Raw genomic sequence first — 25,442 nt, 5'->3', positions numbered from 1 at the left:
TTTCAATCTTTTATGTCAGTGTCAAGTTACTATAAATTTTGTACATATTCTTACTCCTGTAGTTACTTCATCATTTACTGGTAACACAAAGCTCACATACTGGCATTGGTGCTGAGATCATACTTTGAATTGTACTGTGTTAGTGAAACTGTGTGTGAAGTCACTCACCAAATGTCTATCACATAGCACAATATCAGGGCAGAGAATAAACCCATGATTTTGGCCTCTGTATATTAAATACAGATATTCAGAACATTAAACAAGATTTCTGTTTGCCACATTTTTTTTTTTTAAGACAGAGTCTCACTCTGTTGCCCAGGCTGGAGTGCAGTGGCGCAATTTCGGCTCACTGCAACCTCCGCCTCCTGGGTTCAAGTGATTCTCCTGCCTTGGCTCCCTGGGTAGTTAGGACTACAGGTGCATGCCACCACGCCTGGCTAATTTTTTGTATTTTTTTAGTAGAGATGGGGTTTCACCATGTTAGCCAGGGTGTTCTCCATCTCCTGACCTCATGATCCGCCCGCCTCGGCCTCCTAAAGTGCTGGGATTACAGGCATGAGCCACTGCACTCGGCCTTTTATTTTTATTTTTTTGAGACGGAGCCTTGCTCTTGTTGCCCAGGCTGGATTGCAGTAGTGTGATCTTGGCTCACTGCAACCTCCACCTCCCGGGTTCAAGCGATTCTCCTGCCTCAGCCTTCCGAGTAACTGGGATTACAGGTGCCTGCCACCACACCCAGCTAATTTTTGTATTTTTAGTAAAGATGGGGTTTCACCATACTGGCCAGGCTGGTCTCGAACTCCTGACCTTAAGATCTGCCCACCTCTGCTCCCTAAAGTGCTGGGACTACAGGTGTGAGCCACTGCGCCTGGCCTATTTGCCAAAAATTTTTAAGCTATTTGCATAATATAGCCAATCTCTATTATTTAACAATATTTAATTTTAAGCAACAAAATAAATTTTTTGTTTATTTGTTTGTTTTTTTAAGAGACAAGGTCTCGCTCTGTCTCCCAGGCTGGAGTGCAGTGTCACAATCTTAGCATACTGCAGTCTCAACCTCCCATGCCCAAGTGTTCCTCCCACCTCAGCCTTCTAGGTAGCTGGGACCACAGGCATATGCCACCACACCTAGCTAATTTTTGTATGTTTTGTAAAGATGGGGTTTTGCCATGTTGCCCAGGCTGGTCTCGAATTTCTGGGCTCAAGCAATCCACCCACCTTGGCCCCCCAAAGTGCTGGGCTTAGAGGAGTGAACCATGGTGCCTGGCTGTATGTCTTAATAGAAAAGATTATAATACATTTTTACTAATGATTGGCATTTCTTAGGATAGAAATTAATATCCAGAGCAGAGATTAGCGAACAAGTACCCATGGATCACATCTGGCCTGCTGTTTTGTAAATAAGGCTTTATTGGAACATGGCCATGCACCTTCATTTATATATTATCTGTGGCTACTTTCATGCCACAACAGCAGTGATGAGTAGTTGTGACAGAGACCATATGGTCCTCAAAACCTAAAATATTTGCTGCCTGCCCCTTTTCAGAAGTTTGCTGGCTCCTGATCTTGAGTGAAATTTTATCTAATCTCATGTGCTGCACCCTGAATCCCTTCAGTGATGTGTTATAACCTTACATTACTTCTTTCATAGTCTTACCAGCCATATGAATTACCTTATTAACTTGATTTCTTCACTGCTTCATAAGAGCAGAGACTTTATCTTGCTCATTATTCTCTTCCTAATGTCTAGAAGTCTAGCATAGTGTAGGCACTAAATAAACATTTATGGAAGTTAATTGAAGTTTTATTTAGTCTATATTCTCAGACTTGGTCTTATGACCCATTGGCACAGAAAATCTTTAACTCTTGCTAGTTCAATCAAGTGCAGCCAGAATACACTCCTTTTAATTCAATTTTTTTCTTGTTTTTTTGTTTGTTTGTTTGTTTTTAAGATAAGGTTTACCCTGTCATCCAGGCTGGAGTGCGGTGGTGCAGTCTCGGCTCACTGCAACCTCTGCCTACCAGGTTGAAGCGATTCTCCTGCCTCAGCCTCCTGAGGCTGGGATTACAGAAGTCTGCTACCATGCTTGTTTAATTTTTGTGTTTTTAGTAGAGATGGGGTTTTGCCATGTTAACCAGGCTGGTCTCAAACCCCTGGCCTCAAGTGATCTGCCCGTCTCAACCTCCCAAAGTGCTGGGATGACGGGCTCGAGCCACTGCACCCAGCCCCCCTTTTATTCTTGACATCTAGTTAATTATAGATCTAGATTAGGCCATAAACGCTTCTCTAACACATTTTCTTTTGTCTTATGCCAATATTTGCAATCAGCTAGTATGATGTTTTCTTATTTTAGTTTATTGCCAGTGTGATTTAGTGCTTCATTCATCATTAATTAGCTTTATAATTTTGTCTTTGAATTTTCCATGTAAAAAGAGACTGGTCTTACTTTTTTATAGTCCTTACTAACAAGGACACTGTAAGACTTGTGAGTTGGTGTGGACTATGCCATCAGATATATCCGTCTTGCTATCCCAAAGTTAGATCCAGTTAAAGCCACCTGTGGGTAGAAGGTCAAAGTAGATGACAGGCGAAGGATAATTTTTAAAAGGACTTTTGCTGAAGAAGTAGATGTATCTGAGGAATGAAAAATGGGGATTCATTGGAGCTCAGATACTAGAATGTGTGTTTTACAACAGTACTGAAAGGTTCTAAAACAGAACAGGGAAGGAAGAATCTGAGAGGCAGGCTACCTGATAACCTCCCCATATATCCATTAAAAATGACAGGAAAGGCCGGGTGGGGTGGCTCACGCCTGTAATCCCAGCACTTTGGGAGGCTGAGGAGGGCGGATCACGAGGTCAGGAGATCGAGACCATCCTGACTAACACGGTGAAACCCCATCTCTACTAAAAATACAAAAAATTAGCCAGGCGTGGTGGCAGGTGCCTGTAGTCCCAGCTACTGGGGAGGCTGAGGCGAGAGAATGGCGTGAACCCAGGAGGCGGAGCTTGCAGTGAGCTGAGATTGCACCACTGCACTCCAGCCTGGACGACAGAGCAAGACTCCTTCTCAAAAAAAAAAAAAAAAAAAAGACAGGAAGGAGAGCAAGCAGCACTTATCTTTTCAGAAGTTTTGGAAAGGCAGATAGAAGATCAGTGTACAGGTATTTATTGAGTGCTTACCCTATGCCCCATGTAGAGTTAATTTCTTTTGGAATACTAAGGAAGTGTAGACGTGGGTCCTGCTCTCAAAGCTTTGAAATCTAGTTTGGAACTAATGTGTTGTGCACATGAAAGTTTAAAGAACAATTAAGTTCTATTGTATGGAGAGGCAGGAAGGACAAACCAGAAGTTTGGCTCTTGAGTTGTCTTTCTAAGAGCTGCCCCTTTTCTTAGCTTTCCTAGGAAAAGACAAACAAGGTTAAACAATATATCTTCCTTGCTCCATTAACAAAAGCAGGAACAGGGTGTGAAGTATAGGATGTCATGATTTCAAATCCTCAAACCATAGTTCTCATCGTTTTATCATCTGGCATTCTCATTATTTAAATTAGTATGTATTTATTGAATGCTTGCTGTGGGTTAAGTTCCATAGGGGTTAGTGAGGATAAACCATGGCAGGAAAACACAGAGAATTTAAAATTTACTTAGAAAGACAAGACCAATATATATGATACAATTAGAGGTTAATAAAAGATAGCATTAATTGTGTAGATCTTTCCAAGAACAAAAAGCATTTGAGGAGAAGTCAACAAAGACTTTATGAAGGAGTTAGGACTTACGATGCCCAGAGGGTGGATAGTTTAATATGGGCTGGTGACTGAGTGGTAGGAGAGCCGCATGAGTCAATTTATTCAGTAGACATTTATGGAATGTCTTGTGGGTACTTCACATTATGCTAGGTCCTGGTACTAAGATGAATCAAAGAACGTTACATTCTAGCAAGTAGAAATAGAGAGGAATAATTATGGACTGTGTGAAGACAAGGGAAAAGTAATGCGGGGTCTGGCTTGAGACGAAGTCACGAATGCACTCCTTGATTAAAAAGGATTTGCCTGTAAAAATTCTCCTCAACCCTCTTCATTTTAAAAATCAGATTCTATAGAGCATATTTGAAAAGTAAAGAAAACTGAAAATATGAAAAATCTCGTCACAACATTTCAGAAGCTCAGAGTGAATGAATTAATAAATGGGTTAAAATTGTTAAAATCTTAGAAACATAATTTAAAGGAAATCTAAAAGTTGACTTACACCGTTGATTATAGGGAGGCCACATTCTTAATAACAGACATTCATTTTTTTCTCCATAATGTGACAGACAAGTAGAAATACTTGACAAGTAGAAATAAATAATGATATTTCAAACCTGAAAAAGGCTTTCAATGCTGGTTCCAAGGACGTTTAAAAATATGTATTTAATATTAACTCTGCTATAATTTCCAAGCAAACTCTTTGATATCCTTTATAAGAAACACTTCTATAATCACTTAGGAAATCTGCATAAGTCTATTAAAGACTCCTCAGTTGCACTGTGTTTATTTTTGCAAAAACAAACTTTGGCTGAACCATTTGTTTTCAGCATGTAAAGCAGGAAGCAGCTGTTGCTGTTGCTGTTGTATACTGAGTTCCTTTGAGGATGTAGAGTGATTCTGCTTTTTTACCTTTTACCAAATAGTTCAGTTGAGCATGAGTGATTAAAAAGTATACTGAATCAAATACTTGCGATGCTTGGACTGTCAAGCTTCTTGAGAGCAGAGGTTATATCTGGTCAGGTCCCTGTGGTATCCCAGTCTCTGGCGCGGTGTCTGACACACAGTCCGTGCTCAAATCCCTGTTAAAAGCATGAATACTTAGAATTAAAGTATTTATGCAAAATTATGGCATGTGTTAACATTCGTCAGAAAGCAAAAGGCTTTTTTAAATGTGGAAAAAGTTTTTTTTCTACTTACATTCCATCTATCAAAGGGCTTTCAGGTGGGTCTGTGCAGTTACTAGCTGGTAGAAATGAAAACAAACATTGTGATTAGCTGTTAGTAGCGTATAGGCCAATGTTTATCTAATTCTTTCCCTTGTCTTCTTTTCCAAAAGGAAATTAGATGTTAGCAGCATGGTCTCAGGGCCAAGCTCATGTTTGTTTTCCAACTAGTGGCACAACCACAAGCTTCCATTCTTCTGTATGTTACTGTAAGAAAGTGGCTAATTAAAATGTGAGGGAAGAATGTTTCCCCAAAATTTAGGTGACTCAACTGAGGTTTACACATAGGGTTTTGGATAAAGTTTTTACTTAAATTAAAAGAACTATTTTTACTTCCTACAGACATCAAAGTAAAGGAGCAGTCTTTGGAAAATCTAATCAAGTAAGTTATTATTCTGAGAATGCATACATCTGTTTTATTTCCTTGAACAATTCAATAAATTCTACTTAAATGATGTGAGTTCTAAAGATGGTTGAAAATGAGCTCTCATTAACAGTGTGAACATTAAACATTTTTATTCTTATGAAATGATAAGCAGTATAATAGAGTAGAAATAGCAATATATTTTGTAGATTCAACACTGAGAACAGTGGTTGGCATCTAACAGACACTTAGTGTTTGTGGAATGAATTAATGCATTGGGATTCTGAAAACATGGGTGTGAGGCTGGGTGTGGTGGTTCACGCCTCTAGTCCCAGCACTTTGGGAGGCTGAGGCAGGTGGATTGTTTGAGGCCAGGAGTTCGAGACCAGCCTGGCCAACATGGTGAAACCACGTCTTTACTAAAAATGGAAAAATTAGCTGGGCGTGGTGGCACGTGCCTTTAATCTCAGCTACTTGGGAGGTTGAGGCACGAGAATGGCTTGAATCTGGGAGGCAGAGGTTGCAGTGAGCTGAGATCACGCCACTGCACTCCAGCCTGGGTAACAGAGTGAGAAAAAAAAAAGACATGGGTTTGAGTCCTGAGTCTGCCTCTAGTTGAGTGCTCTTGGGCAAGTTACTTCCATCTCTGAGCCTTATTTTCTTCAGATGTATAATGATAGTACTAATCCTTTTTTACTTAGAGAGGCAGTGTCTAATACAGTACCCCCTACCCACTTGTGACTAAGGAGCATTTGAAATGTGGATAATGTGACTGAGGAACTGAATTTTTCATTTAATTTTAATTAATTAAAAAATGATACTCAATTTTGTTATTGGAAAACTTTTAAGTATGTTTGAAACAGCTTTAGTATATAAATCAACTGTTACAACCATAAATTTTATGAAATTTAAATACAGATCAACTATTTCCAATGAAAATTTAATATCCAAACTAAGGTGTGCTGTAAGTACATACCAGATTTCAAAGACTTAATATAAAAACAATCTCTTTAATAATTTTTATATGAGTAGGTGTTAAATTACAACATTTTGGATTAAATAAAATATATTATTAAAATTTTTGCCTTTTTTGGCTGGGCGTGGTGGCTCACGCCTGTAATCCCAGCACTTTGGGAGGCCGAGGCAGGTGGATCACGAGGTCAGGAGTTCGAGGCCAGCCTGGCCAAGGTGGTGAAACCCCGTCTCTACTAAAAATACAAAAAAATTAGCCCGGCGTGGTGGCAGGCACCTGTAATCCCTGCTCTCAGGAGGCTGAGGCAGAGAATTGCTTGAACCCAGGAGGCAGAGGTTGCAGTGAACCAATATCACGCCACTGTACTGCAGCCTGGGCAACAGAGTGAGGCTGTCTAAAAAAAAAAAAAAAAAATTGCCTTTTTCCAAACTTTTTTGTTAATATGGCTACTAGAAAACTTGATTCTATATATGGCTTCATTGATATTTCTATTGGATAGCACTGACTTAGAGAATTTTTTTGAGAGTCAGTAAAATAATCTATTTGAACTGTATTGTAAGCCACAATAGCTATATATATATATATATATATATATATAATATATATATATTTTTTTTTTTCGACGGAGTCTTGCTTTGTCACCCAGGCTGGAGTGCAGTGGTGTGATCTCAGCTCGCTGCAACCTTTGTCTCCCGGGTTCAATTGATTCTCTTCCCTCAGTCTTCTGAGTAGCTGGGATTACAGGTGTGAGCCACCAAGCCCGGCTAATTTTTTTTATTTTTAGTAGAAGCGGAGTTTCACCATGTTGGTCAGGCTGGTCTCAAACTCCTGACCTTGTGATCCACCTGCCTCGGCCTCCCAAAGTGCTGGGATTACAGGTATGAGCCACCACGCCTGGCCTGCAATAGCTATATTTTTGTTAATATGATAGTTCGGCAAGCCTGATAGGCTTTTGAGGCATATAGAAATAAACATATGCCATCACCTGAGATTTTTAAGCATCCAAGATGCTTTAGTTTACTTTTCTTAGAGGAAACAGTGAAAAGAAGACTATATGGTTTAAAAATGGTCATGAAAAGGACACTAAATAACCTGATTAAGCTAGAGTATAGACCAAATTTCCACTTAACTTTGAATTGTTTTTGCCAAAGATATCACTTTGAATAAAGATAACTTTCATTTAGACATCTATCTTTATTGTTCCTGCCATCATTTCAGTGAGATCAGAGGAAAGTTGAATTAGAACAATGAAAAAGCTTAATAAATGAACAATAATCATGCTTTTGTATATGCTTAATGTGAGTACATGTAAAAAACATCAAACAGAATGTAGACTGTGGTACTTGAGTATACCTGGGAGAGTAATTGCATTAATAACGTATTATGTAGTTTCATGGCTAAGAACAGTGGCATCTAGTTTTCTGCCTATAGGGGAAGGAAGATCTATGAACCTCCACAGTATATGAGTGTAAACCAGGCAGCCCAGCAGCTTCTGGAGATTGTTCAGAATCAAAGAATACGAGGAGAAGAACCAGGTACTCAAGACCCTAGAAGGGCTCTCGTATTATTCCTGTGTTACTACATGTAGATGTGTATATGACTTAATATCTAATACCACCATGGAAGCAAGAGTCAGTATTTTTGTATTGTACTATTTCTTGTCATTTGTGTCCAACTTTAACTTAAATCCCATAGGCTTCAAGTTGTAGTGAAAGAAAAAAAAAATTGGCATTCTTTTATAGTATAATTAACACCATTCCAGAAAGTGAGGATTTTTCACAAATTAAACATGTCACATTTGATATAAATATATTAGTACATAAATATTTTTGTAAAATATATCTATCATGTTATCCCTAATCAATGGTGAGATCTATCCTGCAAAAATATACTTATCCTTCTTTTATTCTCCCTCTTTTCATTCTTAACATTGAGACTAGGAATAGTTTTCTTCAGGGTAAATATAAGAGAAAATTTGTTCTTATATTCCTAATATGTAGACACAGTGTGTGGTATATAATAGAAATGTTTATTGTCAATAAATCTTTATGGGAGGTTCTTTTTTTTTTGAGACAGGGTCTCACTTTGTCACGCAGGCTGGAGTGCAGAGGTGCTATCTCAGCTCATTGCAGCCTCCACCTCCTGGGCTCAAGTGATCCTCCCACCTTAGCTGGACTACAAGTGCATGCCACCATGCCCAGCTAATTTCTTTGTGTGTTTTTGGTAGAGACAGGGTTTCACCATGTTGCCCAGGCTTTTCTCAAATTCCTTGGCTCAAGCGATCCTCCCACCTCGGCCTCCCAAAGCCTCCCAAAGTGTTGGGATTACAGGTGTGAACCACCACGCCTGGCCCACTGTGAGACTTTTTTTTTTTTTTTTTTTTTTGAGATGGGGTCTTGCTTTGTTGCCCAAGTTAGAGTGCAGTGATGCAATCATGGCTCACTGCAACCTCTGCCTCCCGGGCTCAAGCCACCCTCCCACCTTAGCCACTTGAGTAGCTGGGACTACAGGTGCATGCCACCACACCCGGCTAATTTTTTTGTATTTTTGGTGGAGATGGGGTTTCACCATGTTGCCCAGCTGGTCTTGAACTCCTGAGCTCAAGCGATCTGCCCACCTCAGCCTCCCAAAATGCTGGGATTACAGGTGCGAGTCACCGTGCCCAGTCAAGAGATTCTTGAGTGATTGTTGCTTATTTTATTCTCATTAGTAGGCCATGTTAAAGTCGTGAAACAGATAGTCTGCAAGGATGTTCTGTATCCATAACTTTGTACAGAGGTTTCCTGCATTCCTGTTTGTCCTTGGATAAACCATTTGCCCCCTTTTGATCATTGTTCAATCAAGATCCCTTTCCCAACTAAACAATACAACCATTAAAGGGTCAGCTCTTTAGCTGTAGCACCAGAGTGAATAATACTAAATCTCATTAAGGTTGGCTGTTTTTAACTTAAAAACATAAATAATGCCAAATGCTCATTATTTGTTAAGGAATCTATAGTCTACTAGTCTCATATCTACTATCTTAGCCCTCATTACCATGATTTAAAAGAGAGAGTATTACATTTTAAAAAATGAGAAAACTGAAGTTTATCACATAGCTAATTGGATGGCAAGGCAGAAACTCAAATCTGTGAAGTTATTTCATAATCTCATGGTTTCTTCAGTATATCTAGGTCAATATGAACATTATCTCAAGCAAGTTATTAAAAACATAAGTGTGTAATAAACATTGTTTACTCAGAACTTATTTAAAAACAAATGCTGTGCAATTGTAGAGTGTAAGTACAGCTTGTCAAGTCCTAAAAGCTTAGTGTAAGCCTTTGTAATTCTGAAAGAGTAAAGTTTGGAAGTACTCTTTTATATTAGGTAATACAAATGATTTAGAAAATCCCTTGGATGAATTAATGGATAACTGGTCCATAAGTGGCAAAAGAGATTTAAGATATTTGGGGCTTCTTGAAATATACTTGTGGTACTAATGTTTGTTTGACTGTTGGATGATGCATTTGCTGAATTGAATGGCAGTATCTTTTTTTTTTTAATAGCAATTACCGAGGAGACACTTTGTGTTGGCTTAGCCAGGGTTGGAGCCGACGACCAGAAAATTGCAGCAGGCACTTTACAGCAAATGTGTACTGTGGACTTGGGAGAACCATTGCATTCCTTGATCATCACAGGAGGCAGCATACATCCAATGGAGATGGAGATGCTAAGTCTGTTTTCCATACCAGAAAATAGCTCAGAATCTCAAAGCGTCAATGGACTTTGAACATAGATATTTACTATTGTCTGATGTAAATTTCAGCCATATATGGATTGATATGGTTTGGCTATATCCCCACCCAAGTCTCATCTTGAATTTTAATCCTCATAATTCCCAGGTGTTGTGGTAGGTAATTGAATCATGGGGGCAGTTTCCCTCATGCTGTTCTCATGATAGTGAGCTTTCATGAGATCTGATGGTTTTATAAGCACCTGGCATTTCCCCTACTGGCTGTCATTCTCACTCTTGCCGCCCTGTGAAGAGGTGCCTTCCGCCATGATTGTTAAGTTTCCTGAGGCCTTCCCAGCCATGTGGAACTGTGAGTCAATTAAACCTCTTTTATAATTACCCAGTCTCGGGTGTTTCTTCATAGCAGTGTGAGAATGGACTAATACATGGATGCATGCATGTTTATGTAACAAACAGGTCTTTTGGCTTATCTAGTAAGTATAAAACAAGTGACCAAAAAGAAGTTGACTCAACAATGCTTGGTTTCTCGTGGCAGTGAGTTTTTTCCCTATGATATCATCGGTTGTTGCTGCTATTTTGGCAACTTTTCAGGATGTACACACATAAAGCAGACCAGGCTGGAAAGCTTGTGATATCCACTGACAGAATCATTTAAGAGCAGTTTTTATTTATGAAACCAATTTATACAAGGTGGTTGTTAACAGAATATAACTTAGAGGTAACTGGAATTTGAATCACTTGAATCTCGGTTTTAAAGGGTAAAAAATGTTATGAGTGCCAAGAAAAGCAAATAAAAGATTAGTAAGCATTCACAAAATATGTTTATAATTTTCTTTTTAAAAAAGTTAGCTGTCCGTACTGCATGAGGAATTGTCCTGACAGCAGCTGGTATTAGTGTATATAAACAAGGGTAGAAAGATTACATTTCCATCCAGCAGTCCGACTTAAAGCTCAGCTGAGCACACGCCACAAAATGACCTTCTTCTGAATTCACTGTCTTGGTTAGCTGACATCCTAATTATGTGGCTCATATTCTGCTGTATTTGGAGGTTATAAAATTGTTTAATTATAAATGTTCAGCCAGCCTTGTACAGTTGCTGTTTGGTTTTAAATAGCATCTTTCACATCCAAGCAGACAAATGGAAAACTTGCTGACTACAAAATAAAATTTTTAAAAATGTAAGTTTTAAGGCAACAATGGATTAGTCAAGATATGCCATATCACTTAATTCAGTTAATATGCCATTGTATATGTGCGAGTAGCCACACTCTTCTTACTAGTTTTAAGTAACAGTCCATTGATTATATTTCATGACCAAAGAGTTTCAGTTCTGAATAGAAATAGTTTTCTTATATGCTAGTTCAGTTGGTCCAACTCTAAGTATTTCCATGGCCTAGCCAATTTTTCTGAGCTCTTTACTTAGTAAATTCATTGGAATTTGAACAAAGATGTCCCTACTCCCTGGGATCATCAATTAGCTAAAGATTATTTGACTTATTTTACTTCATGTGAGATAAAAGATATTTATATATATATGAAACATCTCTTTTTTCTTTATTCTATTTTTTTTTTTTCTTTTTGAGACAGAGTCTCACTCTGTAGCCCAGGCTAGAATGCAGTGGTGCAATCTTGGCTCATGCAAACTCTGCCTCCCAGGTTCAAGCGATTATCCTGCCTCAGCCTCCCGAGTAGCTGGGATTAGAGTCATGCGACGGCACTACACCTGGCTACTTTTTTTTTTTTTTTTTTTTTTGTATTTTTAGTAGAGATGGGGTTTCTCCATGTTGGCCAGCCTGGTCTTCAACTCCTGACCTCAAGTGATCCACCCGCCTTGGCCTCCCAAAGTGCTGGGATTATAGGCATGAGCCACTATGGCTGGCCTCATTTTCAATCTGTTAGACACAGAAGGGGAGAGAGCCAAGTACATTTAAATACCAGTTGTATATTATTTTCTTCTCGTATGTTAAACTAAACATTTAAGAACTATATAATGAAGAACTTCTGGTTTTGGTAATGGTGTAATAGCTTGTAATGTACAAACCCTCCCAATTATAAACTGTAGACAAAATATAATAAACAACGGTCTAAAAACTCTAGGGAGTCACTGAAACCAGCTGTGAACTATATATGGTTTTTCCCCTTCGGTCATTCCCAGACTGTGTGGTAAGGCGTGGCTGGAACTCAAGAGAAAGTTGCAATCTTACTGGCTTGAGGTGTTAGGATGGAATTAAAGGCTGCTAGAAGAATAGAAAATTAAAGCAGCAGATCCTAGAAATGAAGGTGTCAGAAATGGAGGAGGCTTCCTGTCTGCATGTGATCTCTCCTTAAATCCTTAGCTAACTCTCGAACCGTACACGCCCCGGGAAGACTCCAAGGACCTTGGTGGAAAGCCACAGTTGGAAGGCTCAAGAAGCCAAACAGAGATGGCTGTTTTCTATTGCAATAGAAGACAGAGTTTCAAGTTTGAATTCTGACAAGTTAGAAGGACTTGATAGAATCTTGAGCTTCCCAAACCCCAGAATGGCCATGTATTAGTAAAGGCTGTGCACAAGACTAAAGATTTATGCTAAAACTAAGGATAAAACCTTTAACATAATATAAAATCAAGGTGATTAGCCAATAATTTACATGAGATCAAAGCTTAGCACTCTTCAGAGTATAATAAAATGAATCGGTATAATATATAAACAATGACCGGAATACAATAAAATGCTATAGGGTATCCAAAGAAGTAAGGAAATACGGTTTATAGCTTATGGTTTTAAATAAAAAAGAGCAGACAACAGAAAAAAAATCCTAACATAAACTAGATGATAGTGGAATTGGCAGACAAGGATTTTAAAGCAGTTTTTAGAACTATGTTCATGGATGAAAAGGTAGGGTGGTTGTAATGAATGAATATAGATGTATACTCTCACCCAAAAAGTGGTAACATTAAAAAAAATGGTTGTGTTTAACTGCAGAATACAGATGACACATGAAAGAAGTAGTCCAATCTGAGGAAAAGAGAAGAAAAGATTAGAAGGAAAACAGCACAAAGCCTCAATGCCATTTGGGGAAATATCAAGCAATTTAACATATGTAACTGGATTTCCAGAACAACAGAAGGAAAATAGGGCAGAAGAAAATGTAAGTAACTTACAGGCCAGAATTACCCCAAATTTGGTAAAGCGATCAACTCACAGATCCAATAAACTGAGTGAACCCCAAGTGGAATAAATAAAGAAAATCATACCTAACGTAACAGGTAAAGCTGACGAAAACCAAGGATAAAAGAAAAAAAGCTACCAAGGGTGGTAGCAGGGAACCTACCAAATTTTTATTTGAAATTAAACTTAACCAGGTTCCTCTGTCTGCTAAATCTGGCAATTCTGTTCTGTATGTAACTTAACCTCAATTTAAATGAAATTGTAAAACGAACACTGCACTACTCAGCAGGGAAAGGATGAACAACAGTGTTTTCAGTCTGTTCTCTGAAATACCAATGTTAGTTAAAATAGAAATACCTGAAGGCTGCGTACATTTGTTTGATTATTTAATAATGTTTAGCTCTTTAATACTATAAAGTTCTTTAAAATTATCATCTAGTGAAACACCATTCCATAATCTAGATACAGAACAGTTTCATCACCCACAAGATCTCCCACTGTCCCTTTATATTCATCCCTCTAGTTCATTCCTCTTTATTGCTAAGTAGTGTTCTCTCATGGATAGATTACAGTTTATCCCTTCACTATTTAAGAGATAATTGGTTTGTTTCCACTTTTTAGCGATTATGTATAAAGTTGTTAAAACATTAACATAACAGGTTTTTGCCTGATATTTTATCTGGAGGGATTGCTGGATCACATGGTTAAGTGTGCACCCAATTTTATAAGAAACTGCCAAAATGATTTCCAAAGTGCCTGTACATTTTGCATTCTCGCCAGCATTGTATGGGTTTCCTTTGCTCTGTATCTTTGCCACCACTTCATGTTGGCAGTATTTTGAACTATTCTGATAGGTGTGTAGTGGTGTCTTTTTTTTTTTTTTAGACAGAGTTTTGCTTTTGTTGCCCAGGCAGGAGTGCAATGGCACGATCTCGGCTCACCACAACCTCTGCCTCCTGGGTTCAAGCTATTCTCATGCCTCAGCCTCCCAAGTAGCTGGGATTACAGGCATGTGCCACCACGCCCGGCCAATTTTATATTTTTATTAGAGGTGGGGTTTCTTCGTGTTGGTCAGGCTGGTCCCGAACTCCCGACCTCAGGTGATCCGCCTGCCTTGGTCTCCCAAAATGCTGGGATTACAAGCATGAGCCACCGTGCCCGGCCGCAGTGGTGTCCTTGTTGTGGTTTTAATTTGTATTTCCCAATGTCTAATGATGTGGATCATCTTTTCATGTGCTTATTCACCATTCTTATATCCTATTTGAAGAAGCATCTGTTCATGTCTTTTGCCTACTTTTGAATTGGATTGTTTCCATATGGTTAAATTTTGAGCATTTATTACATATTCTGGATAAAAGCTTTTGTAAGATACATGACTTGCAAACATTTTCTCCCCATTTGTAGCTTGTCCTTTCATTCCCTTAACCATTTTTGATAAAGCAAACGTTTTAAATTTTGATTAAATCCAGTTTATGTTTTCTTACGTGGATTATGCTTCTGTTGCCATGTCTAAGATCCCATCACCAAATTCAACAGACTCAATATTTGTATGAAGTGTGTTTTAGATCCACACTCATTTTTTTTGCATGTAAATGTTTAATTACAACATCTTAAGAAGGCTGTTCTTCCATTGAATTGTTTCTGCACCACTGTAAAAATCATTAAGCCCTATTTATGTAGGTCTCTTTCTGAACTCTTGTTCTATTGATCTGTGCGTCCCTCCCTTCTATGATACTATGCTGTCTTAATTACTTTAGCTTTATAGTAACTCTTAAAAACAGGTGGTGTGGTTCCTTTAACATTCTTTTTTCAGAGTCGTTCTAGCTACTCTAGTTCCTTTGCCTTTCCATATAAATGTTAGAATGAGCTTGTTGACATATACAAAAGAGCTTGTGAGATTTGGACTGGAATTGAGATGGTGTGGATATTTTGGGGTTTATTCTGTTTTGGGTTTGCCCAGCTTCTTGACTCTAGGTGTACATCACCAGACTTGGGAAGTTTACAGCCATTATTTCTTTAGATCTTCCTTCAGCACTATATACTTTATCCTTTCCTTGAGAAATTCTGATAAATACAAATGTTAGACATTTCTTACTGTCCAACAGGTTCCCGAGCTCTGTTCATTGTTGTTATTTCAGTCTGTTTCCTCTGTTGCCTAGAGCTGATAATTTTTATCCATCTATGAATTCATTGACTCTTTTCTCTGTCTTCTCCATTCTGCTGTTGAGTCCATTCTGTATGTTTTTAAAATTTTGGCTACTGTTCTAAAATTTCCATTTGGTTCTTTTTATATCTTCTGTTTTTTTAACACTTGTTTCAAGATTATTTGTGATTTCTTTGTCATGTATTTTTCTGTAGGTGTTTGAGCATTTCATATAGCATTTTTGTATTGCTTGTTTGAGCATTTTAAATATCTGCTTTAAGGTCTTTGTTAGATAATTCTAAGATTGATATCTCAGTTTTACCATCTACTGTAAGTTGAAATTTTTTGCAGCACTTTATCAAGTAATTTTGGATTATAGCTTGGACATTTTGAATATTATGTTGTGAGTTGCTGGGTCTTGTTCAGATTTAATGGAGAATATCAATCTTTTTGTTCTAGCAGGCAACCAACCTGTTAGCTTCAGGATGCAATTATCAGATTGCTCTTTATGGGCTACACTTCCAGTGTAAGTTCGGTTTTCAAAGACTGCAGTTCTCTTTGGATCTATCTCAAGTTTGTGGCACGCAATTTGGGACTTATGAAGTCGTCTGTTGGATAGTTTAGTTCTCAAGATTCTCAAGGCTAAATAGAATCAGATCCAAGCATTAGTGATTTGAGGATGATCCTTGGGGTTCATAAACAACTTTATGAGATTGCTTTCCCGGTTTCCTCCCACTCCATAATCTCTCCACTACTTCTTGGTTCCCTGGGCTCCCTTTCTTGGTTGATCCTCTGGCCAGAAACTTGGGCATCTAGTTACTCTACTCTGATACTATTTCATACTTTCATGACTGGGCCTGCATTCTGCTCCATGTGGAGGGGGTACATAGAGAAAAAAAGCAACAGGGTGGCTGTACCCTTTTAAAACCATAACTCTACCAGACAGAAATATTCCCGTCCCTCAAAGTTTTAGCTCCTATGGGCTTACATAGCTGTTGGCCACCACCACAGGATTGCCTGGCAGAAGCTTTTGGAAGCCAGTCGGAAGTCTTCCCTCCAACTAATGTAACTACAAATGTAGTAACTTTGCCTTCTTTTGAAGTCTGTAGAAACCAACATGACCTGTGTACAAATTATTGTTCATGGGGAAAGTAGTATGATGCACATACAGGACAATAAACCCTGTAAAGCTGAACATTATGATCTAACTTATTGTCTAGGGTGGAAGACAGCGACGGCTAATCAGATGGACCTTATTTTATTTGTAATTTTACAAGTCACAATGACATACTCAAAAGTCCAGGCCAAATGGCCAAGCCAAGCCTTAATTGCTATCAAAGTGCTCCTGCTTATATGTGAATCTGAGTATCCTGTTTACTTAAAAAATACCACATTTAAACAATGCCATTTGGTGGCTACATTCAGGAAATAATTTTTATAATGTCTTTGTATTATTTTGCTTTATTCTTTAGTTTTAGCAGTTGCTCTTTCACAAAAACAGTACTATTCACTTTGACAATTCATACAGAATCACTTTTCAAAGAGGAGTTAAAGTTTACATTAAAAAGCAAAATTCATCCATTTTTTCAATAAATTGATTGCCTTGCCTACACTATGCCAGACTATGCATTTCTTACTGTTAACATTAGCAGATAAATTTGAATTGTGAATTTAAATGTTGGTAGCATGTGCTAAGCCTGAATTTCATGGTAGATTTTTTTTTCTTTTTGCCTCAAAGTAGAACTGGATGACCTGATAATGTTTTAATGAACTAGAATCCCATTAAAATGCTGTTTCTTTTTTTTTGGAAAGAATGAAAAAAAGTAGTAAATTGCTGTCATTCTGTCTACATCTATTGAACCTGCTTGCTCCTTGTCTCTGCTGTTTTTTTGCTCTAGACTAATGAAAAGTTTGGTGCCATATCAAGGGTTTGATTTAATAAGGAGGGAAAGAAATATATGTAAGTTTCGAAAGTTGTTCAGAAGAGTTTACACTTGATAAGCATTAGGGAGCCACTCAAGATTCCTGAGCTAGAGGACTGCAAGTGGAAACTGGGAAAGCAAGACCACTGTAACATGGGGTGGCTTCTGTGGTTAGGAAAGCCAAAACTCTACATAAGATTGGCCGGTGCAGTATTGTACCAAACAACTTCCTAACCCAGCGTGTAAACAGAAGAGGCTGTTCCGTAGAAATGTTGACAGGCCACTGTAGAATTAGGCCAGAGGCTAATTACAGAGAACACAGGATAGGTAGGGAGTCTCAATCTAGCAGGTATGCAGAGGGGCCAGCTCCCGGCATTCAGGAAGCCAGGAAAGGACAAATGCTTCAAAAGTGCCTGGACAAAAGTTGGATTCAACAAAAATTCCTTGTACTCCCTGGCAAAGCCAAAATTGTTTGGGTGGGGGCTGAAATGGAGGTGGCTAGAGTTGGGCAAGGAAAGTGATTCTGCTTTCAGTCATCAGTGAAATCCTGGAATAGGGCAGTGGGAATGGAAAAGAATGTAAAAGATTTCAAAGGAAGAAAGACATTTTATGATAAGGGATTCAGGAAATGGAGGTGATAAAGGCATTGCTTAGTTTTCTAAGACTTCTATGAAGAATTCCGACAAATTGGTAGTTGAGAATTGAATGGGAAAGATTTGTTTTCTTCAATTTTGAATTTGATATGCTGGTAGTTCTGCCATGAATGTGACAAGAAGCCACTGATGGCCTTGAAGCAACTTCTACAAAATAGGGAGGAGTGAAGGAAATAGTTAGAAAGGAGGTAGAAGCAGCAAATGTAGACCACATACAAGGAATCTGACAGCAGACATGCTGAGGATAAAGCCTTGAAGTATGGCAGAGATTGATAGTAAAGAAGCTGCTTTGGTAAGAATACCTTTGAGAAGGAAGGTGACATGAGTGGTGCCTGGGATATTGTGGAAGAAGTTATTTTAAAAAAGAATTGCTTCTAATCAGAGGGAAAAATTTGGAAGGATAATGGAGGCTCACATCAGATGTTTTGGTCTTCACATCATATAAGACGAAGTCATCCATAGAAACTGAGATGAGAGAACAATTTGGCAGTGATGGAAATATCTGGAAGTAAGTATTTCGAGACATGTTTATGAGGTCAGATGCTGACTAAGCCACAGTGAGGCTGTTCACAATGTAAAGATACTTCCAACCTCCTAGCATCTCTTCTCTCCTAATAAGTTCTGCCGTTTCTTGGCTCTGAGAATCATTCTTTGCCTTTCATTCCTTAAGTCCTCTAGAATCTATTCCAATACCTGTAAGATTCACAGTGTTTGTTTCAGTTCGTCAAACTGATAGACACAATTCAGGTAGAGATTTTTAAACAAATTTTATTGAAAGAATTTTGATACAGTTCATGATTCTTTTTAAATACATATGAAGTTTAACAAAATATATACATGAATGTGTTCAAGTAGAAAATGTGAAATATACATTATAGATTTGTTGTATTGCACTTGGGCAAATCATAACTGCTCACTTCAACATATTCAAACCAAGTCACAACACAGTCTTTGAAAGTTGACATTATAACTTAGCCTTGTACTCAAACATTTTAAGAAATGTCTTGATGCCTTAATCTTCACCAAAGGAATCAAACCCAAATACTAACTTGGCCATATGTTTAAATACCACTAAAGGCAGGGAGGTAAAGTGTTGTAGGGGTGTTTAAAATATACTAAGAAGGGATGTGGCAATTTTCCATTCACAGTATTTCCAATATAAAAGACTCATCCTGTTTATCAAACTCACAAAAGTTGGGGGAAAATATCACTTGGGAAAAAATTTCACTGAATTGCTATTAAAGGAAGCAATGAAGTTACTTGACAAACTATTGACAGGATGTCTAGTTCAAAATAGAATCTTCGTTGAGGCTAACTGTAGCACAGTATGTGATACATAAACAAAATTCAAATATTAAAATTCAAAATAAAAAAAATTTTCCCCGCTAGTATAAAGTAGAAGTTCTATGGTGGAAATAACAATGAAAACAGATGAAAAATCAGTGAAGAAATAGAGGGAGGTACTACTAAAATTTTGTGTTTGAGAGGAAAAAGAGAAATGTAAAAAATAATTCTGGGAATATTTAAATCAGTAATTGAATACATGTAGTGATGTCTTTAAAGCACCTTAAAGAAAGACCTCTTTCGTTTTGGATGACAATACATTAGGATAAATGAAATATGTGAATATGGCAATTTTCCATAAAAACAAAGGAGACTATGGAGGCTGTCTGGTTCCTGATTTGGCCATACAAAATATAGAAAATTCCAGTGACCCAGGTTCCACAGTCCCAATTCTGTCAAATTCCGATCCAACAATTTGTAAAATGTATAACATCTGTATACTTCCACTGTATTATGAAAAAGAATGAGCAGCTCACAGGGATACTTAAAAATAATGGCAAGGTGAATATATAGTCGTTTATTTGTGCAAAAATGCCAAAGAAATGCTGAGCTGTCTTCTGTAAAAAACAGTAAATTACTGGTTTTACCTATCCCTAACCCTTACTTTTGACACAACTATCTAAAATGTTCACTAGTTAACCAAACATTTACTGAGCATGTGAATCCATGCTAAGTTTGAGGATAAAAGGATGCAGAAGAGAAAGATATTCTTTATTACAAGCTTTCCAACATCATGATCAAAATTACAAATAATTTTCAAGGCTGTTGTAAGAAGTCAACATTAAATGTTAAGTTTAAACATAGATTACTACTATTTATGAAACAGATTTCTTCCTTTTGAAAGGTGCGTATAAAATGTAATGTAAATCAAATCTACTTATCATTCTCCTGCAGTGCAAAATTATTTGTACTTTGGGGAAGATAATTCCCTAATAAACTAAATTAAGGTCTCTTGGGTAGAAGTTCAGTTTCTTTCTTCATACAGCCACAGAGGGTGCTATCTTTTCATTCAGTCCCTTAAGCAGCTTACTCTTCAATGCCAACAAAACTTTATTTTTTAAATAGTCTTAAAAGTGCTTAAGGGAGTTCTGGTTCCCCTTTTTAGCCTGCACAGTTTAAGATCAATGGTAAAGGTAGGAAATAAGCCTAAGGGCACTGGAAGAAGGAATGAGTCTAAAAAATGTATAATGACTGTTCCCCATACCAATTTTGTCATGGTGATTGTTCACTAATTTTATAGGAGAGTGTATTGAGATCTGCTACAACTTCTTGGATCTTTGAAGCACTGCTGAATTACATACACAAAGCAGAGCAGATGTCAGCACCTAATTAATCAGTGCTCTACCACTGGCTAGATTCCCCAGGCAAGTCACTTAAATTATCTCCAAACAGCTTCCTCATCTGTAAAATAAGGATAAAAATTCCTTCCTCACAGAGATGTTATGAGAATTAGAGGAGATTTGAAAATGCTCCGTCAATCATAAAATCATGCAAAATTATTCCTTTGTAGAAATTTGAGGATTAAATATAATAACATGAAGGCCACACTAACCGCCTGGCACATAAATACTTAATAAAAGTTATTCCCCATTCTCGCTTTCTGTGTAATTTGCAGTTAAGAAATATAAACCAAAGACACCCTTGTCAGACTCACATCCATTTGGCTTTAACTAGAACTGTCCTTCTCTGCTCCTTTTCTCCTTTTTTTTTTTTTGGATACATAATCTTTCACTGTATTTGAGGCTATCCTGAGTCTCTGGTTGAGATCTGGGTCACTAAGGCTTCTAGGGGATCATGTCTTCAACAAGCCTTCCAATGAATGTCCAAAGAAAAACATATAATTTCCTTTCATGTTTTTTTTTTTTTTACCAAAGTTCTTATGAATTGGAAAATAATTTGTTTCAAAGATGGTGATGAAAGGAAAAAAAAAGTTTAACTTTCCAAAGGTAATGCTTTCATGAAGAGTTAGAAATAGCAGTTTTAGTAATTAGTTTTAGGAATTCTGGTTAAGACTTCAACATTTTACCTTACTTAAAAGATTTGTTTTATGCAACATTTAATGCCCAGTTTTGCATGGCTCTAAAAATCTTTAAAATGCAAAAGCCTTTCCAGTGACTGGAAGCCAGCACGACAAAACTGAAATGGTATGACCTGTGAATTTGCCTGGTTTATAAAAAAATACCAGTTCAGAGACCATAAACAAAATAAAGAAACTAAGCAATCCTTAAATTGGATTTAGCCTTGGGCAATTAACAGAAAAATTCACTCATAAAAGGATCCATTTTACAGATATCGTTTTTTAAAATGTCAGGAACTGGTTTTATAAGAGTAAAAAAGTTAAAATTAATTACATCTTCCATAAAGAATATGATGGAAATAATTATATACAAAAAATGAGACAATAAAAGTCCATTTATAAAGTGCCTTAATGTACCAAAAAAGGAGGTCAGATGTCCTTTATTTACAAATCATATTTAATCCCACTTACAGAAAGGCAAATATTACATTGGAGAGGCAGCATAATAGAGTATAAAGAACTCTCAACTTTGAGTCAGAAGATCTGAATCTTTTTGGCTTTGCCACTAATTATCTCTGTGACTTTGGGCAAATGAGAGCTTTTCTGGGCTTCGGTTTTCTCATCTGTAAAATGAGAGGTAGAACTAGACTGCTTCTAAAGCCAGTCCTTGCTTAGATGTAAAATTCTGTGTTAAGCAATGTAAATATGGTTCTTAAGTTTTGGCATTACATAACAGGGTTCTACCATATTAATAATCCCTGTAAAAACTGATTATTCCATAGTAGGTAGGTAAAAACATTATGGAACTGTGATCAAATACATTTTGAGTTCATGATTTGGCTGCTGTACAAAGGTGCAAAAAAGTCATAGCATTTTGGTTACTGATATATATGTGTAGGTTTTCAGGAATGCTGACAAATTCCACATATAAGGGAAATGACAGCACAAGGAACACTGACCTACAGATAAACTAGACACTGTCCTTCACAAAGATGCATGGGGAGTTAGCAAACTGAGGAAGCTGTGGGTATGTTACGCCCTTCATCTTGAGGAATATAATCTATGTTTAAAAAACCAAAGCTAGTGGCTGAGCGCGGTGGCTCACGCCTGTAATCTCAGCACTTTGGGAGGCTGAGGCAGGAGGATGACCTGAGGTCAGGAGTCCAAGACCACCCTGGCCAACGTGGTGAAACCCCGTCTCTGCTAAAAATACAAAAATTAGCCGGGCATGGTGGCGTGCGCCTGTAATCCCAGTTACTCAGGGAGCTGAGACAGGAGAATCACTTGAATCTGGGAGGCAGAGGTTGCAGTGAGCTGAGACTGCGCCATTGCACTCCAGCCTGGGTGACAAGAGTGAAATTCCATCTAAAAGAAACAAACAAAAAAAAAACCAAAAAACCAAAACCAAAGATAGTATAGCTATGTTTCTGTTTGGGAAGGTTTACCAGGCAAGGTAAACTGTCCCTGAGCAATACAAATTTGTTGTCCAGAGAATATTTTGGCTTTTAAAATATTGGCAAAGTTACACTCAGATACAAGTTTTGTTTGTTTTTTGTAAGAGCCCAATATCAGGGACATAGTAAATTAATTTTATAACAATCAGGTAGTATTTCTCATTGGAATTATCTACTTTAGTAATACACATGTGCCAAGAACACTAATAAGACAAAATATTTCCTAAGAGTGACAAAAAGTTGCTTTTTCTCACTAATTTTTTACTGCTGCACACATAGGTATACTGGCATTTAATTAAAGCATAAATGTTAATGCCAACTTGCTAAATGATATGAGCTGGCAATGTCATGTAACAAATTCGCATCAGTCTAACACTATATAAACATACTCATGCATTTGTGTACTGATAGTACAGTCAAATAAAATGATTCATATTTTAACAAAAACTAAACTTGGAATGGAGGGCTCTATGAAAGGCAGACTTGGGTCTTCAAATATCTCCATATGTGAAATATCAGTAGTTATACATAATCAGTTTTTAAAGGCACACATCCAAAATCTCCCTTCATCTAGATCTGTCATTTTCTCTATCTAATATGCCAAAACCCACAGAATATTCCAGAGTTCTCTCAGATTTGGTGGTGGTTGCAAACTTCTAAATGACTACTTATATTTGTAGAAAAACCAGTACCATTATCAGGACACTTCCTTTTGAACTTTCCCGCTTAAAAGACCTCAACAGTTGTTTTAAGCACATACTACTGCAGTAAATCATAGATTTCGAACCACCTGGCAGTAAGCAAACATATTTAGAAAATACTACTTTGCCTGCAGAAAAGAGACTATTGATAGAGTTCATAGCGATCTGTAGCAGTTTAGAAAAGAATGAAGAAAGTGGTCTAGTTCTCCTAATAGAGAGCAGTTTATAGTTGTAGGTCAGAAATAGGGGAAAAGACACTCTAAAACTTAGAATCAACAGGGATTTCTGCCACATCACTAAAAAGTACTTATTATTGATCTACATTCTTAATCATCATTTCCATCCTGCAGGGTTTTTTCTCCCACATTTACAATTTTTTAAAGTTAAAAGGGAATATGTATTGTAAAATGAAGTATGATGGGAAAATCAGATCATTTTCTCTTCATAAAACACAGAGAATACTTAAGTAGAGTGCTCAAGCACTTATCTCAAATTGCAATTTTATTTTTCAAATATGTAAGAACCTAGAAAATCAACTTAGCACTTACTTCCTAGATACTTGTGTTAGGAAAAGTTCTACATCACCACATTTCCTCTGTACCTTTAATAATTCAAACTCAATAAAATGCTGCTTTAGGATTCCTGAAAGCAATTGTATTTGTGCAAAGCCTAAACAGGAAAACAAAGTGGATGACTTGGCATTTGAAGAATGAAAAAGCCAAACAGCACTGTCACAACCATTTCTGCCTTCAGTCTCCAATGCCTTTTTCTTTCATTATACAATCCATAGAAATGGCAAGGAAAGATATAGGAAAGTTTATCACAGATACAGTAGCTTTTACAGAAATTTGGAATTCAGCAGATGTTTTAAGTCAAAATTTTCTATGTAACAGATGAATTTGCAAAGTTTTGAAAACACAGTCCACAAAGTAATTTAAAATGTGATAATTAAATTTGTTTTAAAAAGCAAATTAACACCTTTTATTTTCTGTAAAGATAAAACAATAAAAGAAAAATGTTCATATATCCAAACCTATGCTGGAAGTACACAAAAAGACAATTTGTATACATTACTAGCAATAGGCTTGTTTTATACAGATTACAGAATATCCATTAAAAAAAAAATACATAGCCAGGCGTGGTGGCTCACACCTGTAATCCAAGCACTTTGGGAGGCTGAGGCGGGCAGATCACTAGGTCAAGAGATCAAGACCATCCTGGCCAACATGGTGAAACCTCGTCTCTACTAAAAATGCAAAAATTAGCTAGGCGTGATGGCGTGCGCCTGTAGTCCCAGCTACTCAGGAGGCTGAGGCAGGAGAATAGCTTGAACCCGGGAGGCGGAGGTTGCAGTGAGCTGAGATCACGCCACTGCACTCCAGCCTGGCAACAGAGCGAGACTCCATCTCAAAAAATAAAAAATAAAACATACATGACTCTTGATGGTACATTTCTATGCTGGCAAATACGTTTTTGGATACAAAGGCACTTTGAAAACCCAATATGGTTTGGTTCATAAGTTTGCAAGGTACAAACAATTTTACAAACACGATTATACTGAAGAACGTCAACAATTGTGACATTACGTATAGAACAGATTTCCAATTTCTTTCTTTTTTAAAAAAAAGTAACACTGGTTTTGTGGGAATGAAAGCAGTGGTTTCCAGCAGCTTCAGTGAAGACATTCCAGAAGACTGGAGGCCCATAATCTGAAATTCTTAGTGGCTGGGATGAGAGGATGGTGGTGTGGGCATTCAACATGAAAACAAACAAACAGAAAACAAAAACAAAAAAAGAAAGAAAGAAGGACAAATCAACACCCTAAGCCAAAAACCTCAGAAGTCAAAAAGATTTGGAGGAAAGAGCACAAAAGAAAAGACCAAAACTCCAGGAGATAGCCTCTTAAATCTGATCCCTTAGCTGTGAACTCCCCACAGAGCATAAACGGCTGACTCTACCCAGTCTACTTAGTGCTCGGGAGTTGTAGTGATAATTTCTCTCTTTTAAAAAGCT

General features: G+C 37.5%; 2 protein-coding genes across 4 annotated transcripts in view; one reads left to right on the top strand and one right to left on the bottom strand.

The window, feature by feature from the left end:
* Positions 1-10,423, top strand: part of DPH5 (diphthamide biosynthesis 5) — a 35,462-nt gene extending 25,039 nt beyond the window's left edge. For both annotated transcript variants that reach the window (XM_063625649.1, XM_063625648.1), the window contains exons 6-8: positions 5,318-5,357; positions 7,744-7,847; positions 9,858-10,423. In XM_063625649.1, the coding sequence (XP_063481719.1) occupies positions 5,318-5,357; positions 7,744-7,847; positions 9,858-10,081 (368 nt within the window). In that variant the 3' untranslated portion in view covers positions 10,082-10,423. The remainder of the gene's footprint in view (positions 1-5,317; positions 5,358-7,743; positions 7,848-9,857) is intronic.
* Positions 3,628-25,442, bottom strand: part of SLC30A7 (solute carrier family 30 member 7) — a 100,420-nt gene continuing 78,605 nt past the window's right edge. The window contains exons 12-13 of one of the 2 annotated variants that reach the window (XR_010117494.1): positions 4,950-4,995; positions 3,628-4,831 (exon numbers count right to left, since the gene is read on the bottom strand). The gene's annotated coding sequence lies outside the window, so the exon portion shown is untranslated. Of the gene's footprint in view, positions 4,832-4,949; positions 4,996-21,669; positions 25,155-25,442 lie in introns of those variants that run through there. The other variant, XM_063625647.1, reaches the window with a different exon arrangement.

The sequence above is a fragment of the Symphalangus syndactylus genome, chromosome 12 (genome assembly GCF_028878055.3).
Source record: "Symphalangus syndactylus isolate Jambi chromosome 12, NHGRI_mSymSyn1-v2.1_pri, whole genome shotgun sequence".
Classification (NCBI taxonomy): domain Eukaryota; kingdom Metazoa; phylum Chordata; class Mammalia; order Primates; family Hylobatidae; genus Symphalangus; species Symphalangus syndactylus.
Note: the sequence above shows the minus strand (reverse complement) of the source record. Positions and strands in the feature narration are given on the sequence as shown.